The sequence below is a fragment of the Panthera leo genome, chromosome D4 (genome assembly GCF_018350215.1).
Source record: "Panthera leo isolate Ple1 chromosome D4, P.leo_Ple1_pat1.1, whole genome shotgun sequence".
Classification (NCBI taxonomy): Eukaryota; Metazoa; Chordata; class Mammalia; order Carnivora; family Felidae; genus Panthera; species Panthera leo.
In genome coordinates this window covers 4,236,968-4,256,267 of record NC_056691.1, presented here as the reverse complement: position 1 = coordinate 4,256,267, position 19,300 = coordinate 4,236,968, and the positions used below count along the sequence as shown (strand labels likewise).

The window sequence follows — 19,300 nt, the reverse complement described above, 5'->3', positions numbered from 1 at the left end:
TGGGGAGGGAACAGGCACGAGGTATTCAATGGCACCACATCTGTGCACAGCACAGCACACGCAGGCACTCAGTATTCCTTACCGTGTCTATCGCCGGGACCCCCTTTGGGCCTCAGCTGGCACATGCGGAGACAGGGCACTCGGTGTGTGCGAGGCAGGACGGCCGGGTACCTGTGGTGCCCCTTGGTCACTGGAGACCTAGAAACAACTGCCTGCAGCCCACGCCCCACACTCTGGAGAAGGCAGCCCCTGGCCCTAAGTTCTGCCAGTCCACGGACTCCCCCAAAGACGTTCAGTCTGTAGGGACCGCCATCTTGGTTCAGGCTGTGTGGACCACCCCTGCCCCGACACCCCGCAGGTGTGCACAGGTGACCTTGCTCAGGTGTGCACCTTGAGGCTGACGCACGGCTGCCCTGTCGCCGCCCAGCTGCAGGGGGTCCCACTCGTGCCACGTCCCTGGTCCGCTGGGACTTAGGATGCCGCCCAGAGAACACAGGGGCCCCAGAGTGGCCGGAAGGGTGGTTGACGTCATAGAACCGCGAGCCTGTGCACCTGCTGGTTCTAAAAGGTTCTGAGGCACCGAGCCTCCGTTCTCTTTGCTCCGGCCCCCACACGTCCCTCATTTTCTGAGCAGAGCTGTTCATCCTTCCGTTTACCGTCTGAAGATGTGCCACCTCCCACCCCCTCCCCCAGCACTGCCCTCTGTTTCTGTGGGCACATCCGGGGGTGCCCCGGGACACAGGCAGTACGTCTCCCGGGGTCTCAGGTGGCTGCTGGTGACGCCAGAGCTCTTCACCCCGGACCCCAGTGCTCCAGGAGGGCATCCCCGGGCCACCACCCCGGGACAGACCGTTCACGTCTGTTCAGACACAGGACTGACAGCGTGCGCTTCTCTGACTACATAAGGCGGAACTGGGGACGGGGACGGGGCGGGCAGGTGTTCCTGTTGAACTTCGGACACTGTTGACTGGCCGGGCGGCGGGCGAAGCAGAACAGCTGTCGACACGCCCGTGCTTACGTTTGTGGCGGTGACGCGATGGTGGCACTTGAACCCTGAGTGCGTCTCGTGAATTACGCAGTGTACACTCGCGTGCCGTTTTGGAAGCAGCGCTGCAAATAGAAGTTAAAACGCCCGAAAGAGCACGAAGCGGCGAGGAGGCAGCGGGGGAGAAGCCACGGGCGTTCGTGGAAATTTGTCCCGCAGGTGGACAGCTGAAGTCACGAAACCAGACACGCCTCGCTTCTTCCTAATTAATGACGGGTTGTAAAGTCAGGGTGTGGGCGGTGTAGCCCTTCTGTCCTTCAAACCCGCTTTGACGGCTCTCGGCCACGAGGATGTCGTCAGGGTCTCCAGGTGCGTGGAAACTTGCGTGGAAACGAAGCCGGGTTGCATAACCCCGCGTCACTCCTGCTGCGTCTGCATCCGTCTCCCCGGGGGGAGGAGCGATCCCACAGCGCCGGCTCACCCCGGAGCGGGTGGCGACTTCTGAAAATAGTAATTCGAAACACAAAACACTTTTAAAAAGGCAGGAAAGGAAGACTCATCCATACTCCCCACTGAAAACGTGCCACCGTCTGCCTTGCCTTTCACGTTTTGGGGCACGGCTGCAGACCAGAATGAGTGTGGGCTGGATTTTGGAACCAGGTCTCCTGGGTTCGGATTTGCTTCCTTCCAGCCGTGGGACCTCAGGGAGGTGACTTGGCTACTCCCTGCCTCGGTTTCCTGGTCTGTGAAGTGGAGGCACAACTCAGCACTCTTCACAGCAGGATACCCGTACCGTTGTCGTGATTCTTCCCGACTGCTTCCCGTGCTCCCAGGAGCAGACACAGGCACACTCACGTGTGAACATATCAACACATGTGCACACTCGGGCGCGCACACTCCTGCACGGGGAACACGCTCCCACACGTGCCTGTGAACGCACACATACCTGTGCCCCAGAAACACTAGCGTCAGACTCTCCGGCCGGGCCTGTGGCCGCCTCTCGTGCACCTCAGAATGAGCGCGACCGTTTCCCCTGTCGCCTTCCTGTGGGGCTGCCCCGGCTCCTCGCTGCTCCCCTCCTGGTGGGCGATTCGGTGGTCCTGAGGTTTCCCTGCGGCGGGGCCTGCCCTGGGGTGAGGACGCAGTTTTAGTTTTCCCAGAGACTGCCAAATTGCCGGCCCTGATTCCTGCCGCTCTGCCTTCCCCCTGACGGCGGGGGCCCGATTTCTGCACCTCCCAAGAGGAGGGGACGCGGCCGCTACCCTCCGCCAGCCCCATCCTCGAGAAATGCGCTGTCCTGATTTTCATTTGCTTTTCTGCAGTTCTTAGGAGAGTGACGGCCCCTCCTTTGTCTTGTGCAACGCGCAGGCATCGCTGTGAACAATGTCAATATATTCTTTGGCCTTGATGGTTTGTTTTACGGCCGATCCCCGTTTTTACAAACAACAACAACAACAACAACATGTGCAGATGATCAAATAATTTGCCAAATGAGCACGTTTGGGTAAAGAGGAACTCCACGTCTGGACGCTCGGTATTGTTGCCGACAGGCCTCTGCGTGTGGTGCACGCTCTACGAACGACCCGGCGTTGACTCAGTCATTCGTCCACGACCTGGTTACTGGACACCCATCACGTGAGGGCCACCGTGTCTCAGCTTTGTGCTTACATCAGAAAACGAATCTGTGAACAGCCTGCCGTGTGGGATTTAGGATCCATCCTGAATCACGTGGGAGCTGAGATCAGGGCCGCGTGGCGGAAGGTGGCCGCTCTAGGCGAGAGCCCAGATGGCCCCTGGGGGTGGGGCCGCCGAGCGCCCTCACGTGCCCCTTGCCGGGGGCCGTGACGGAGGACACACTCAGCTGGCAGGCAGACCTGGCTGAGGGCCTGGCCTCCCGATCCCGTAGGGGCTACACGGCAGGATGGTCGGGTGGCACCTGAGTTCTCCTCCAGGCAGGTGGGAGAATGAAGCCCAAAGGGGCTGCCCGGCCCCTGAGGCACGCCCACCCTTCCTGCCTTGTTCTGAGGGAGTCTCCAAGGCCGCCGGTCACAGGCCTGTTTGAATTTGCACGCACCCACCCTTTGGCTTGCGGAGTCCGATGGAATGGAGGGGCAAGCTGGGCCGCGGTGGGGAGCCCGGGCCTCCTGTGCCCGCCTCCTGAACCAGTTAGCTAGTTAGTGAGATACCCACAGCTGGCCCTGTGCTCCCAGCTCCCAGTTGAAAGGACTTTGGTGGCTCGTCCTTGGCCAAGGCGCTTACCTCTGACCCAAGCAGCTGTGGTCAAGAGGGTGGCCCTTAACACTGGGCCTGCCGGTCGCTGGTGGGGCCGTGGAGCTGTGGGCGCATGGTGTGACCAGGGAAGGGACACGGTTCCCCATGTCCTCAGGGCGTCCCCCTGCACATAGAGCCAAGGCACAGGTGTCCACAACGCCCAGCACAGCAGTGACTGCTGGTCCGTGGTGAGCATAGGAGCCACTAACCCCTGTGCATGTCGAGGCCCAGACCTTCTGTCACAGAGCCCGAGCCGTGGGGGCTCCACACGTGCTCCGCACAGCTGCCACGGCCCCTGGGGGAGATGTCGAGCTTGTAGGGCCAGGCAGGCCTCTGAGGGTGGTGATGGGCGGCCTGTTCGTTTCCCGGGCCGCTGTGACAGTCACCACTGACTTGATGGTTTATATCTTTTTTTTGTTTAACGTTTATTTATTTTTGAGAGAGAGCCAGAGGGACAGAGTACGGGCGGGAGAGAGGCAGAGAGAGAGGGAGGCGCAGAATCCGAAGCAGGCTCTACGCTCGGAGTGGTCAGCACAGAGCTCGAGGAGGGGCTCAAACCCACAAACCATAAGATCACGACCTAAGTGGGAGAGAAGTCAGACGCTTAACCGACTGAGCCACCCAGGCGCCCCCTGACTTGATGGTTTAAAGCAGGGCACGTTCGCTTCTTGCTGGTCTGGCAGCCAGAATTCAGTCCCACTGGGCTGAAGTCAAGGGGTCTGCAGGGTCTGCTCCTTCTGGAGGCTCTGGGGCAGGATCTGTGTTTCCTTTCCCGGCGCCCAGAGGCTGCCCGCCTTCCCTGGCCCTAGCCTCCCTCCTGGTCTCATACGCACAGGCCCCAGGCTCCGCACCCGGAATCCACGATCACGGCACTTTCTCGTTGTCTTCCGTCCATCTCCCCTGTAGGGACGCCCACCTGGACAACCCTTAGCCCATCACGTCGGCAAGGTGACGTTCACAGGTTCCGGGGTGAGGACGTGGACGTCTTTGGGGGCCGGCCGCAGGAGGGGAGCCCCTGGGAGGACGCTGCTGATCCTCTGGGCAGGGGTGCCGGGAGGGGGTTCCGGGCAGAGAGAGCAGAACGTGCCACCCAGGGCCCACCCCTGGCCGGCAGGTCGAGCTCCGGACCCACTGCTGGCCCAGCCCTGATCTGCACTCGTCACTTCCGGAGCGCGGTTCACTCCGCAGACAGCGCGCGTCCTCGCGGGAAGTGATGCACCAGCCAGCGTGGCCGGAGTGGGCGCGGAGCAAGCTGTAGTCGGAGGGGCGGCGGGCACTGTAGGCGCCCAGGAGGAGCACAGAACTGGTGACCGAGAACTCAGGGTGACAGTATGAATGGGGGAGAGGCCCCGAGTGGGACCAACATCGGGAGGTTAAGAGTCACCAGCCTGACCCTGGATCCGCTGGGACCTGGTCCGTGTTGAGTCCTCCGCAAGCTGTGGGGTGTCGGCCTGCCCGTCTGTCTTCTCTCATGGCCCTTCTTCCCCGCTCATGTTGTGACCACCTGTAGTTAGTGATCTGATCCTCTGTTTGTCTCTCTCTGCCCCTACACCCCCCCAAATACACTTAAAAATGATCTCCCTTCAAAGCTCCTTGAGGACCGTGGCTGGATGAACTCTCGTCTCTGTCCACCTGCACGTTCCCCACCCCCTCAGCCCCACCTGCTTCGTGGCGATGGGCAGCTTCCGGGGATCAGGGTGAGGGACATGATTGCCCCTGATGCCAGGGGATGCCCAGCACAGTGAATTTCCGGTGGTACTGGGGAGGCCTGAGACACCGTAGCCCAGAGACCACGAGTGACCACTAGTCCTACCCCCCACCAATGCCCCCCACAGCTTGTGTTATCTTTACATAAATAATGTTGATTTCAGTGGCTCTACGGCCCTGATCCTATTGCTGTCCGACAACCATAAGCCTTGGGCTGCCCGGTGACTTCCCCTTTGTGACAAACGAGCTTTCCCTGCGGACTGACCTGCCATCTGTCTCCACCCCCACACACCCTGGGGAGCAGCAGGGGCTCACCTGCCTCTCCTGAAACGCCACCGCGGCGTGTCCTGTCCGAGAGCCACCCTGAGATCCCAGGCAGGTCCGGGAGGCCTACCGGGTGAGGAAGGGTCAAAGGGCAAATCCCAACTGTTAGGCGGGGAACGATGCAGTTGTGGGTCCCCATGGACACAGGCCAGTGTCACTGGGCCTCGTGTCCTGTTCTGTCCGCTTTATACCCTAAAGAGCCCGGTTCTCCCTTCTTTTGGGGGTGTTTAGCCCAGGGCTGATAGGAGTAGGGGGCGCTGAGGGGCCACCCAGGGCCTTGGCCAAGGAGCCGTGCAGGTGCATCCGGAGTCTTTTCTGGCCAGGACCCTGTGGCTGCCCAGGCCTCGGCTGGCCCGGCTGAGCCCAGGACCGTACCTCGGCATCCTTTCGTATCAGCCAGACCTTCTCCGGGCCTGAGTTTGGTTCCTTCTTTCCCCAAATCCACCCAGCTTGGAGATTTCCCTGCCAAACCACAGAAACTAGACACGGCTTGTTTCCTGGCAAACACACCTGCGGGCAGGCCTGCCGAGCCCCAAGATGCGTTTATCCGGAAATCACGTATCACAGCGAAGTTCACCGGGGTTTGACCGTCCTTGAAAACGAGAGGGAAAGAGGGGCCGTGTGTGGCAGGGCAGTCTATGCAGGCCGCAGTCTGTTAGCCTTGTAAAATAAAACCCCTGGGACGCGGAAAATCGAGCCGATCGCCAGGGGCTGTGTGACCCCAGGACACGGGGCTCGCACATGCTCACTGCGGGGATTGCACAAGAAGAAAGAGCTGCGTCATTTCCAGTTGGTGTGTGTGAGTAACCACATTTAAGTGGAGCGTGGGTCTGACTTGGAAAAACAAACGAGTTTCAGGCTCTCTCGTGAGATTTGACGTGAGCCGGGCCTCCGCGCCCCGGCCTCCCGCCGAGGACCCTGCACAGTTACCCGCGCGGCAACTGCCCGGGCACGGTTGGTGAGGGGCTGCTGACCCCGTGCACACAGCGCCCAGCCCGCCCAGCCGTGTACTGCCTCTTTGTCGTGGTGCCGGTGACGATGTGACTGCAGCCAGCTGCTCAGGTGCGCCCCAGGCGCCCTGACTGGGTCCACAGCCCCTCTGTACACCCCAGAACCCGGGGGGAAGGCAGAGGGGTGGATGAGCAGGACTTCGAGGGGCAGCTCGGCCTGCATTCAAGCCCGTTCTAAACACCAGTGTGTCATTAGACGCTTCATCATCACATTACCTGTGGTCCGCCCCCCCACGGCCAGAGGACCCCACATTCCGGAACAGTGCCATCACACCCAGTCCGTGTGGAAGGGCCCGTTCTCTGCTTGGATGAGTACTTCTGTAAAACACAACAAGCCTGAATGATGAAAAAGCACGCCCGCATCGTGATGGCACAGCAGTGTCAGAGCGCTTCAACAGTCCTCAGCCCTCCTCTCTGCGTCCCGTGGTCCCGTCACGGAGTGGGTCTCGGGCCCCAGGCCACGCGGTGGTGACGCCGGCCGCCCCCTGTGCCGCGTCTCCGAGCCTGTCGCTGCCTCAACCGCAAACGAACCGTCAGGTTCTCCTGAACCGCCGGCGCCCTCAGACTGCCAGCCACCAGGTCCTTTGTCAGAACGGGGTCCCGAATTTCCAATCAGAAACCTGGTTCCCGTTGGTTTTCTGCTGCTGCTGTGTCCCTGTCTCTGGGGAGTGACTCCCGAAGGGGTGATTCCGGGGAGGCTTGTTGCTGCACCCTCGCGGGGGTCCCGTGGGCCCCCGGGGATGCGCACACGGTGGGAGCCGCCCGTGGCCACGAGCCTTGTGTTCCGGGTGACCTGCTCGTTCTGAATAACTAGGTAAGAAAGTTCTCAGGTTTTACCGTCGCGGGTCCTGTGAGCGGAAAGGTCACTTAGCTGTGCAGTGGAAACCACACTGAGAACATCTGTCAAAATAGGAGTTGCGGTGCTTTCTTCAAAGAACCCACTGACACACACGTAAGAAATTCTGCACCACATGCCAATTAAAGGGAGCATGGGCCCATTTCGCTCTTGGACTTTTCCATGTCGTTCTTCTCTAGTTCCCCTCCGAACACAGTTTTTCTGGAGTCCTTGTTACCATATTTGGATTTCTGCTAAGCCAGGAATATGATTTTCTGCGTTTCTTTGCTCAGAGTTATTTCTTTTTCTTTTTCTTTTTCTTTTGTTTTTTAAGTTTTTTTATTTTGACAGAGGCAGAGAGAAAGTTCAAGTTGGGGAGGGGTAGAGAGAGGGAGAGAGAGAGCGAGAATCCCAAGCAGGCTCTGCACGTGTCAGTGCAGATCTCGATGTGGGGCTTGAACTCACAAACCATGGGATTGTGACCTGAGCCACAGTCAGACGCTTAACCGACTGAGCCACTCAGGTGCCCCATTTTTTTCTTTTAAAAAAATTCTTTGGGGGGCGCCTGGGTGGCTCAGTCGGTTAAGCGTCCGACTTCAGCTCAGGTCACGATCTCGTGGTCCGTGAGTTCGAGCCCCGCGTCGGGCTCTGTGCTGATGGCTCAGAGCCTGGAGCCTGCTTCCGATTCTGTGTCTCCCTCTCTCTCTGCCCCTCCCCCGTTCATGCTCTGTCTCTCTCTGTCCCAAAAATAAATAAAAAATGTTGAAAAAAAAAATTAAAAAAAAAATAAAAATTAGGGGGGCGTCTGGGTGGTTCAGTCCGTTAAGCGTCCAACTCTTGATTTCAGCTCAGGTCATGATCTCACGGTTCCTGGGATCGAGTCCCACACCGGGGTCTGTGCGGTCAGTGCAGAGCCTGCTAGGATTCTCTGTTCCCCTCTCTCTCTGCCCCTCCTCAGCTCTCTCTCACTCTCTCCCTCTCAAAAATAAAGAAAAAACACATGAAAATATTTTTTAAACATAAAAACGAAAAGACTCTTCGTTACCAAACATGGCCAACTCTCAAAAGACATCGTGGAACGAAGTTTAATATCATGACGTCAGGAGTTGAAGTTCGTTCTCATTGGCTCGAGTTAGTCATTTGTGTTGCAATATGGGGCTGGGCAACTCTGAGACTCTCCAGAGCACTACCGTGTTGACTTTAGTGCTTTAAAAACAATCCTTGATCTTTGGTAATGTTGTGTTATGTTTTGGTGTTGATGTTACGCTTGCCTCAGAAACACAGTGGGATGTGTTCCCTCTTCCTCTGTTTCTCTGTTGCATACGTTTGGTGTTATCACTTCTTTGAACATTTGATGGGGTTCATCTATGAAACTGAGGGGGCCTGGGGTTTCCTTGCTGGGAGGGTTTATGACACCAGGCTCCGTATCTTTCATGAATACAGGGCTCTTCCCATTTTCTCTTTGAGCTTGTCCAAACTTTGGTAAGTTACATTTTTCATGGAAATTGCCCAGTTCATGAAGTGAGCAAGCTGATGGGGAGAAAGTCATTCACAAAATTGGCTTCTTATCCTTTTAATATCTATCCTATCCTGGTCATCCAAGTGATAACCAGTCTTTTATGCTTGATATCAGTGGTTTATGTTCTGTTATAATGTTTTCTTGATTGGTCTGAGTATGAGCTTACCTACTTTGTTGCTTTGAAAACACTAGGATTTCGCTTTGGAACGTCTTGCTAATGTCTGTTTTCTGTTTTGTTGATTTCTGCTCTTTATTATTTCTTTCCTTCCACTTGTTTTGTGTTTACTTTGTTTACTTTCTTTTTTAGGCTCTTGAGGTGGACGCTTCGATCATTGATCTCAGACTCTCCCTCTTTTCTAACGCAGGCATTGAAACCTGTAGAAGTCCCTTTCGCCACGGCCTTCGCGGCGACCCATTTTGATATGATGGATTTTCACTACCACGTGGGCTTGAGATATTTTCTAAGTTATTTGCAACTTCCTTTTTTGAAACGTGTGTTATTTAGAAGTGTATCCTTTAGTTTCCAAATATTGGAGGTTTTCCTGGATACCATTTAGCTACTGATTCCTAATTTAATTCAGGCGAGATCAGAGAATCTGCTTCATGTACTTACAGACCTTCTGCGTTTTTTGAGACTTGTGCCATGTGTATGTAGGTTTTTATGTGTACCTGAAAAGAATACGAAATGATGTAGAAATAGCAATTAGGTTGAAGTAAATGGCACTGTCCAGTTCTACGTGGCTACACTTTTTCGAACTGATCGACACACGGCTGAGAGAGGAAGGTTAAAATCTCTTACTGTGATTGTGCAATTTTTTTTTTCTAGAAAATTAAGCAAAATAAAAAAAGAAAGGGACTTCTTTCATCTGATAAAGGGCATCTGTGAAAAACCTAGAGTTAACACAATACTATACCTACCGTTGAAATAGTGAGTACTTTCTCTCTAAGATCAGGAACCAGATAAGGAAGCATGCGCTCTCTTATCACTGTAGTCATCTCCCTAAGAACTATGGCTGTAAAACAAAAAAAAGGATGTAAAAGACATAGTTGGTAGGGGAGAAGTAAAACTGTCTCAACTTAAACATGGTTTAAGCATGATTACACCGAAGAGCTCAAAGCATCTACCAGTAGAAAGCCACTAAGTGTAAGTTGCAGGATACAAGGCTAATATACAAAATTAAACTGCACATGCATATGCTAGCAGCAAACAATTGAATAATGACATTTTTAAAAAATTCCATTTGCAACAGCAAATGAAATAGTTAAAAACACATTGAACAGAAGATGTGCAACTCCTGTTCACAGAAAACGACAGAGCACTGTTGAGAGAGACATTTGAAAAGACCGGAATACATGGAGAGATGTGCCAAGTTCCTGGATTGAGAGACCCCATTGCCCAAAGGCGCACGTTCTCCTCAAATCGATCTATAGATTCAGTGCAATCCCACTAAAAGTTCCAGCAGGGTTTTGTGTAGAAATTGAGAAGCTAATTCTAAAATGCACTTGACAGTATAATTGACCCTTGAACAACGTGGGTTGGAACTGCATGGGCCCACTGAGATGCAGATTTTTTTTTTTTCCAATATAGTCTAGTCCTGTAAATGTATTTTCTCTTCCTTATGTTTTCCTTAATAGCATTTTCTTTTTCTTTTTTTTAATTTTTAACGTTTATTTATTATTGAGAGACAGAGAGACAGAGCATGAGCAGGGGAGGGGCAGAGAGAGGGGGAGACACAGACTCCGAAGCAGGCTCCAGGCTCTGAGCTGTCAGCACAGAGCCTGATGTGGGGCTCGAACTCACAAACTATGAGATCATAACCTGAGCCAAAGTCAGACGCTCAACAGACTGAGCCACGCAGGTGCCCCCTTAATACCATTTTCTTTTCTCAAGGTTACTTTATGGTAAGAACACAGTATATAATACGTATGACATACAAAATATTGTGTTAATCAACTATGTTATGGTAAGACTTCTTGCCAACAGTTGGTTATTAGCAGTTAAGTTTTGGGGGAGTCAAAAGTTCTTTGTGGATTTCTGTACAGGGGGCTGTCACCCCTAACCTCTGCATTGTTCAAAGGTCGGCTGTACAAAGGACCTAGAATGGTCCAAACAATTTTTAAAAAGCTGGAGGACAGACACCCCTTGAGTTCCAGACTTCCTACAGAGCTACAGGAATCAAGTAGTGTGGACGTACAGATCAGATGGACGTAACAGAGAACCACGCTCAGCCGGTCAGTTGATTTTTAACAAAGATACCCATTCAATTCAGTAGGGAAATGAATGTTTTTTAAACAATCCGTATGGGGGGAAAAAAACACAACCCTTCCCTTGCGCTGTATACGAATTTATAGACATGAAAGTCCTAGAAGAAAATCTTTGCAACTTGCTTGTTTTTCCCTGAGGCAGCATCTCTGGCTTGTGGTGCAGAAATCTAAGAGGGTCCCATGACCTGGCTCCCCCGGTGTTACTCCCAGGGCTACGTCACTTTGCACAGCACAGGGATTTGCATCAGTTGACCTGAAAATAGGGAGATTATGTGGGTGGGCCTAAACTCATGGCAATCTTTTAAGAGCAGAGTGTTTTCGCTGGCTGGTCATGGAAGGGGACATTAGAGATGTGAGGTGAGGGAGGTGTCTGTTTCTGGCTTTGGGACAAGGACCTGAGAGTGGCTTCTGGTTGCTGAGAGCAGTGCCCCCCCGCCCCAACCTCTGACAGCCAGCAAGAAAGTGGGGAGTCCTGTTCACAGCTGCAAGGCAGTGGGGAGCCTGGAAATGATTCTTCCCCGTGCCTCCCGACAGCAGCCTTGAGCTGACAAGAGCCTTGACTTCACCCCGTGGTGAGCTGGCCAGCCCGCTGGGACTTGTGGCCTGGAGAGCCACGGGTTAGTAAGCAGGTATCATCCGATACCGCTAAGTTTGTGACTGTCATGAGCTATAGAACACTGGCACACAGCGCTGATCCTACCATGACGGCAGTAAAGCATGTAATTTGTTCCTATTTCATTGCTGTTTCCTGGAACAATGAATATAATTGTATTTGGTTTTTTTCCCCCTTTTATGCTGGGGAAAAGCCTTCTGCATTTGGGTAAATGCTGGCTCATCTTCTTGGAGACGTCCTCTAAATCCTGGCTGCTCTAGGTATGGCTCCTGGGCCAGCGGCAGCACTGATGCACCTGGGAGCTTGTTGGGGACCTGGACCCATCTGGGGCCCCCCGATGCGGAAGCTCCCTTTTAGGTAGACCCCGAGGCACTGAAGTTCCCGAAGCGGCACCCCACCTTTGCCCAGAAGTGTGGCTTTTACCGGGTGTAAACCCAGCGTGTCATGGGTATGGCCAGGTTAGCCATCTAGACCTTCATCCCCCCGCCCCTGCCCCACGGTGGCGCTGCTCCTGCCGCAGGGTCTGGGTCTTGGCTCAGACACGGGAGCTTCCATTCCAGTGAGCTCTCCTCTTGGCCTGCAGACGTCCTCCGGGACTCGTGCCCCAGACGGGACACTGGGCGGCTCCTGTGCCTTTAGGTGCCCAGTCTTCCGCACCGGAGTGGGGTCTGTGTGCCCCATCCACTGTCTCAGAGAGCTCGGCTAAGGAGCGCTCGGAAGAGACCGGCACACGAACGCGTCGCCGGCTGCTGGTGTAGACACCCGTGGTCTCCGTGAGTCAGAGACGTCAGAGCTGGTGTGACCACCCCGGGGCCATCGAGGGCGCTTCTGCCATCCTCCTAGAGGCCCTGGGTGATGGCTGGGTGCTCCTTCTCGTCCGCAATGCAGTCTCAGCCGAGCCACATTCCGGAGCGTCTCAGGCAGAAGCTCATGTCCGCCAACGTCTTCACCATCCGCCCTCTGTCCTCCCAGGGTCTGTGCATCCGCAGGAAAACGCGACTCCCTCTCCCCGCGGGCCCTCCTCCGCTCACGCTGTTTTCTCTTTCGCAACATCCCACCCACCCCCATCTCACCCCCTAAGATACTAGGTCTTCCAGGAAGCCTTCCTAGAATTTCCCATCAGGACACCCAGGAAAGTGTCCCTGAGACTCACGCCCTCAGTACTTTGGTCATCTGTTGCAGCACGAAACGGCCCCGGGGTCAGCGGCTTAAAACAACCATTTAGTTTTGCCCCCAAACCCACAGGTCGGGAATTTGGGAAGGGCCGCGGCGTCTCCCCAGCACGGTTCTCCTCCACCAGGCACAGGTGGAACGAGTCAAATACACGTTGGCAAAAGTAGGGGAGAGGCAGGTTTGGGGATGGAGTAGTGCCTCCTACGTGCCGTGTGTGTGTTGTGTGTGCAACACGGCTCGAGATACACACAGAGCCACCCACCGGTCAGTCCCAGTGTGGGGCCAGCCGTCCACCGGAGCTCTTGACGTAAAGAATCCTGAGCCCCAACCGCGGAACTGTATGCGGTGGAAGCCGGTCACGACAAGACCTGGATGCCAGGGTCCGGTTGGCCAGTGGGGGGCACAGCACACAGATGTGAGGAGGAACAGGCTTGCTGGCCCGCCCAGGGAGAAGCTTCTCCAAACTCCTCGGGCTCCGGCTCCAGCCCCGGACAACACCCCTCATCACAAAGGCACGGGAGCTCTCCGCAGGAGGGGTCACCGTGAGCTCGTTTCAGGAAAAGAGCTTTCTCGGCAACATACAGGCTAAAGAAGTTTCTGCAATCCTCAGCTCAGAATTTTATTTACAGCAAAATGTTGATTTGCCCACAAACATCCTGCTTTGCTAAATATACCACCCGGCTCCTACAACAGGGCTGTGGTTTTAGAGCGTGGGTCCTGCCCTCCCTTCTCGGCCCTGGCACGTCGAGCCTGGTACCCAATTCCGTGGTCACGGTGCACCAAGGGAGGCGAGTGGGCTCCCTTCCTGCGCGGGCTGCAGGACAGGCCTTGGTCCGATGGGTCTGTGACGGAGGGCCTGGCCACGGGCAGAGGACTGGCGGCAAGTCTGGTGCCCGCTGCGGGGCGCGGCCCGATTGTTGAGCGTCCTCCTCCTTTTTTAGGGTCACTCAGGGTATGATCGCACTGCCGGGTCTCTGTGGCCAAAGGAAGGACTTGGGGCTCATCCAGCCACGAGGGAAAATCCTGACCTCCCGTGACAGGCTCTAGAAGCAGAGGCCGGGACCGCGGGGTGGGGGAGGGGGCTGTGGGGGGAGCCTGAGCTCCAGGAAGTGGCCAGGGAGGCCCCTGGTAGGGAGAGACGCGGGGCCCAGCAGCACAGCACGATGGGCAAACAAGAAGGGCAAAGATCAAAGGCGCCCGGTTGTTTCTGCTCGCGCAGCAGGAAGGCGGGAGGGCAGGAGGTTCTGGAGAAATGAGGCACGGCTCCCGGGGCTGCCGGGGAGCTTGGGCGGGGCTGAACTGCAGGAACCCTGTGGGAGAAGGGATTCGGGGGTGGGGGGAGCACACCAGCAGAGCGGAGCAGTGAGGGCACCTCCAGCATGTGTCCCCATCTGGCCCCGCGGCCCCAGCAGCAGCGGCGGGCTTCCTGCCCCGAATCGGTGTGGCGTCCGCCGGACTTGGAACGTCTCCCTTGGCTGTTAAATTCCCAGGGATCGTAGGCACCGGAGGCGGGTGGGAGGCCTGTGCCTGTCCCCTACCGCTCTCCTGCCCCCTGACCACCCGAGACCCACAGTCCAGCAGCAAATAGGGAAGGAGGAGACAGACCCAAGGGGCTGAACGCTAATGAAGGCACACAATGAGGGCGGTGACAGGCTGCCTGGCAGACTGGGGGAGGTTGGGGGGTACGGGAGTCTGGGCTCGGGTCCAGTGCCAGCTACCTGCAGGGACAGCCGGGAAGAGGGTCGGGCAGAGGCAGCCCAGCCACTCCGTCGCCCAGCTGGGTGACATCACAAAAGGACACTGCTCTTGTCCGTGGCGTGGTCTGCCAGGAGGAGAGGTTTTATTGCTCTGCGCAGAGATCAAGAGACGTTTGACAGGAAGAAGCTGAGTTCACCTGAAGGGGCACAGCGCCGGTGTGGACATTGGCGCCCCAGGGAGCGACACTCACGGGGGTGAATGAGCCACCAGCTCTCTGATCTGAGTGAGGCTCAGAGGAGTGCAGGGGCCTTGTGCGTAATAAGCACAGAGGAGCCTCCACGGCTCGCCCCACGCAGCGGGTCCCCAGATGATGGGGGTCCTGCCGTGCTGAGGGTCTTGGGAGGTTCTCGAGTGTGGAGGGTCTAGCCAGGTGCCCTTGGGTTGCGTTCCCATTTCTGCTTCCTGCTCTGGGCTCTCCGTGCTGTTCCCATGGCCAACACCTCCTGTGGGCAACTCAGGCTGCGAGAGCTGCTTTGCTGGAGGCACAGAGCACAGGAGGGGCCGGGGGTCTGTGTCTCCGCTCCCTCCCTCACCCGTGTCCTTGGCTGGCAAGGCTCGTGGAGGTGCGGAGTCTGCCTGGGTCCCCCGAGGGTCGGGCTGAAAGCTCCCCACCGCCGTGCTGGGGACTGGCCCCAAATTGTCCCCTGTTCTCGATTCTTCTCCGTCCCGCCACGGTCTTTCCTGGAGTTCTTCTTCGTCGATCCTTCCGTGGACCTTCATCTCAGGACCTGCTTCTCTCTGCTTGCCTGCTTAGCTGGGACCGTCCACTCCCGCCTCGGGACGGGAACGTGCACCATCAGCCCTCCGGTTCAGAGAGCCACCCCACCGACTTCCCTGGTCTGCAGTTTGCAGACAGAACGCAGGACTCCCAGCCTCCGTAATCGTGTGAGCCATTCATGCACACCACGTTTTACACGTGAAGGGCCTGCCACACAGATGGTCACAACCCTTGTGTTCTGCCATTCTCTACCCACACGCCCTCCCCCCTTTGTATGATGCAAAGGGCTTTGTGTAAAACCAGCGGATGAGAGCATTCGAGAATGCTAGTTGATGGGGATCACATGGTGATGGCATCGATGAACTTGGGGCTGGATGCTCCCGAAGCTCTGAGCTTAAACATTCACATCGCGTTAGGGTAGGTGTGCAATTTGCCGACTCTTCTGCAGAAAATTGTGCAAAGCTACACAACTGCCCGGTATGCCCAGGTAGGAGGGAGGGCTCTCCAGGCCCTGGCAACAAAACATCGTCCCTGGACCGGCAGCATCATGGGAGCTTATCAGAAATTCAGAGTCTCAGGCCTCACGCTGGCCTCCGCCATCCATCACCCCAGTCACTGGGACTGATTAGTGCACCTGGATGAAATAGTAATATCTTGAGTATCAAAATACCTAGATAAAATATCCTATTAATATGAATGTCCCTTGTTTCTTTTAACTTTTAAAAACCATTACCGTCAGGAAATTTTTAAATGCACTTAAAAAAAAAAAAAAAAAAGACAGCATTGTGCTCAGACTTGCTTGGTCAGAATCTTCGTTTTAGCAAGCTCCCTGGGTGACCCGAGGCCATCAGAGTTTGAGAAGCACTGCCTAAGCCAAGAAGTGGCAAACTACAGCCTGGGGGCCAAACGTGGCCCACCGCTGTGTTTTGTGAATAAAGTTTTATTGGGACACAGCCACAAGCATTCGTTACACATGGTCTTTGGCTCTTTCCATGCTTCGGTGGTGCAGTTGAATGTCGTGATGGAGAACTTGAGCCTCGTCTGACGTCCCTCCTCCCTTCCCTCATGCCAGGAGGAGCCCTTTGTCCCCCTGGGTCCTTGGGTGGCCATGGTGGGCCAGCCCTGAGCCTGGGGGCTGCTTGCAGACCTGGCCCGGCCTGATGCTGGGCCTTGCTGGCCATGTAGGGGGTGGCGCCCACACATAACCAGGGTCATTCAAGGCCTGTCTGGCTGTGGCCCTCCAGGTCAGGACAGACCCTCACTCTGTTCTCACCCAGTTTTCTTTTTTTTTTTCCTTAAAAAAATTTGTTTTAACATTTGTTCAATTTTGAGAGAGAGAGCAAATGGGGGAGGGGCAGAGAGAGAGAGAGACACACACACACAGAATCGGAAGCAGCCTCCAGGCTCCGAGCTGTCGGCACAGAGCCTGGCTCGGGGCTCAACGAAAGATCATGACCTGAGTGGAAGTTGGATACCTGACCGACTGAGCTACCCAGGTGCCCCTCTCCCAGCTCCCATTCCGACCGCTCTATCACCCACTGTCAGGGAGGTCAGGGGCCCTGCTGGTGTCCAGGCTTCTGTCCTGCCCTGGGTCCTGCTGGGCACCCCTTCCCCCAGGATCCCGAGGCAGGAAGGGCAGGGTGGCCACACCTAGTCAGTGCCTGGGATGGGGGCAGGCAGAGAGCCAAGGCTTGTTGGTAGGAACACAGCACTGCAAGGCGTCAGCCAAGCACTTTCTGTGACAGCCACCGCGGGGCGGAATGGTCCTCCAGAACCCAGAATGAGTCCCCGAGGGAACCCCAGGCGTCCACAGCACCCACGGTGGCCACCCGCGGCTCAGGAGGGAAGCCCTGGGCCAGGGTCACTGGGGCAGTCACACTCCGGCCCCCCTGCCTCCCGGGGTCTCTTCGGCTGGAGCCCCTGCTGCCAGGAAGCAGGGGCCAGCGGGGCTAAGATATTGTGAGACAAACAGCGTTAGAACAGAGCTGAGCCCTGGGTGTGAGACAAGGTCTACATGCATTTTGAGGTACTATGATTTTAGGTGGTTAATTGTTCTTTTTTGCAGGAACTGATTCTTTCCCCTCCAGCATATACTAGTAGGTGAAATAATAGAGGTTCTACAAGAGTAAAATCCAGCGTTAACTGTCCTGTGTACCCAGCTCCCTCCCGCCCTCTCCTGCCCTCCTGCCTCAGTTTCCCCCAAGGGAGCTCAGTGCAGGCCCGCTCGAGGCCTGATCCAATGTTTACAGACGTGCGACAGGGCGACAGTTGCCAGGGCGCCTCCTTGTCCAGGCAGGTGGGGGGACAGAGGGTTCACCTGTGGTGGGTCAATGCTTACACAGCCGCCCCCTGTCCATCTTCCATCCGCTGGGCCCAGGAGGCTGCATGGGAAGGGTGAAGGGGGCACCCTGTGAGCTGGGAGGCAGCAAGGGACAGCCGTGGTGGGCAGGTGGCCGGGCAGCGGGAGAGGACGGGACACAGACCCAAGAGTATGGTGGGAGCTGCAGCATCTGTGCGGTTGAGTCAGTCGGAAGGCCTCTTGGTTGCCTGGGCAACAACAGCCCTGGGCTCCAGAAAAGGGACTGTGATGGCTTCCAGTAATGGTGTGGGGACTGTGATGGCTTCCAGTAATGGTGTGGGGACTGTGATGGCTTCCAGTAATGGTGGGGACACCGCGATGGCTTCCAGGGACAGTGGGGGGACCGCAGTGCCTTCCAGGGACGCTGTGGCCGCCACCATGCTGACCAAACACTGATAGTTTACAATGGTATAGGATGGAAACTTCTAGCATAAGGCACACCTTGGTGAGCAGAGGAATGCAGACAGGCATTGCTTTGTGGGTGGGTGTGCAGTGAAAGGGGGCACTTTCTTTTTCCCTGAAAGAACTCACTCATTCCCGAAAACCGGAAGCATAGGTGCTTGTGGACTCCTGGTGATGCATCTCCGTAGGAGGAGACGACAGCGTGACGAGAAGCAGAACTTTCTTCAGTGGGGACCAAGGGGCCCGGAGACTGCGCTGCCCCACAGGGACGCTGGTCAAGCCTTGCTCGGGGGACAGTGTCCCAGGAGCCCCCCTCTGGCCCGGGAGTGCCTTGTTCATGGGCCTGTCCTGGTGGCTGGGGTCCCCCCCGACTTCCTCATGCTACCCCGGCCTCTCCAAACCCAGTCGCTGTCACACTTGGCAATTTCTGAAGCCACCTTCTGTCACACGTTTGCGCCTCCAGCCAGAAAGAGCTTTCTGGGTGTCAGGGGGGTGTGATGGAATTGGGCCCTCCCAGAAGTCCGGGATAATCTCTACTGAAGTCTGTAACCTTAGGGGCGCCCGGGTGGCTCAGTGGGTTGAGCGTCCGACTTCGGCTCAGGTCATGATCTCACGGGTCACGGGTTCGAGCCCCGCATTGGGCTCTGTGCTGACGGCTCGGAGCCTGGAGCCTGCTTCCGATTCTGTGTCTCCCTCTCTCTCGCCACCCCCCCCGCCCCCGCTCGTGCTGTCTCTGTCTCTGTCTCTGTCTCTCAAAAACAAATAAACATTAAAAAAATGCCTATAACCTCAGTCATGTCTGCAGATTTCCCTTTGTCACACAACATGGTTCATGTGGTTCTGGCCTCGAGGTGCATGCGTCCTTGGGGCCTCCTGCCTGACCCGCCCTCTGGGGAGGGGGCCGACTGTCCCGGTGGGCAGTCGTGCTGACTACAGGCGTCCCCTGCGTCACCCACCACGACCTGCCATTTGCCTTTTGTAAGCAGCGGCTTCTCCAGCAGGAGGGAGAGGGCACTGAGCCTCTGTCAAGATGCTGTCGAGGAAATGCGACAAGTAGAGTGTGTTCTGATTGTCACTTAGCCGGGAACAGGTGTAACTGATGGAAACCGAGGCTGGATTCATGGCGCTTCTCGTCTCTTTAAAGACAGGTTCAGCGACCGGCTTGTCTCTTTAAGAAGACATTCTAGAACTGGGTGCAAGGAGCCCACGTGGCTTCTGTGTGTCAGGGGAGGAGTTTCCGTCCTGGGCGACCCTTCGGGTACCCGTACCGCATTCGTAACGATAAGATGCATTTAAAAGGCAGGAGCCCACAGACCAAAGTGTGGTCAAACTGTTGCCGACGGTGGGGATGACGTACGGGG

The 19,300-nt window shown here is 56.1% G+C and overlaps 1 protein-coding gene and 1 long non-coding RNA gene across 4 annotated transcripts in view; one reads left to right on the top strand and one right to left on the bottom strand.

Annotated features, from left to right (window-relative positions):
* Positions 1-19,300, top strand: part of AUH (AU RNA binding methylglutaconyl-CoA hydratase) — a 208,369-nt gene that overhangs the window by 181,075 nt on the left and 7,994 nt on the right. Inside the window, exon 11 of one of the 3 annotated variants that reach the window (XM_042913420.1) lies at positions 12,113-16,501. The exons of the other annotated variants lie outside the window; for them this stretch is intronic. Coding sequence (XP_042769354.1) covers positions 12,113-12,235 — 123 coding nt within the window. The 3' untranslated portion in view covers positions 12,236-16,501. Of the gene's footprint in view, positions 1-12,112; positions 16,502-19,300 lie in introns of those variants that run through there. 3 annotated transcript variants of the gene reach the window in all.
* On the bottom strand, positions 3,826-5,916 carry LOC122205228. The gene is made up of 3 exons (XR_006195976.1): positions 5,798-5,916; positions 5,279-5,353; positions 3,826-4,802 (listed from the first exon to the last, which is right to left on the bottom strand). It is a non-coding gene; the product is annotated as an uncharacterized LOC122205228 (long non-coding RNA).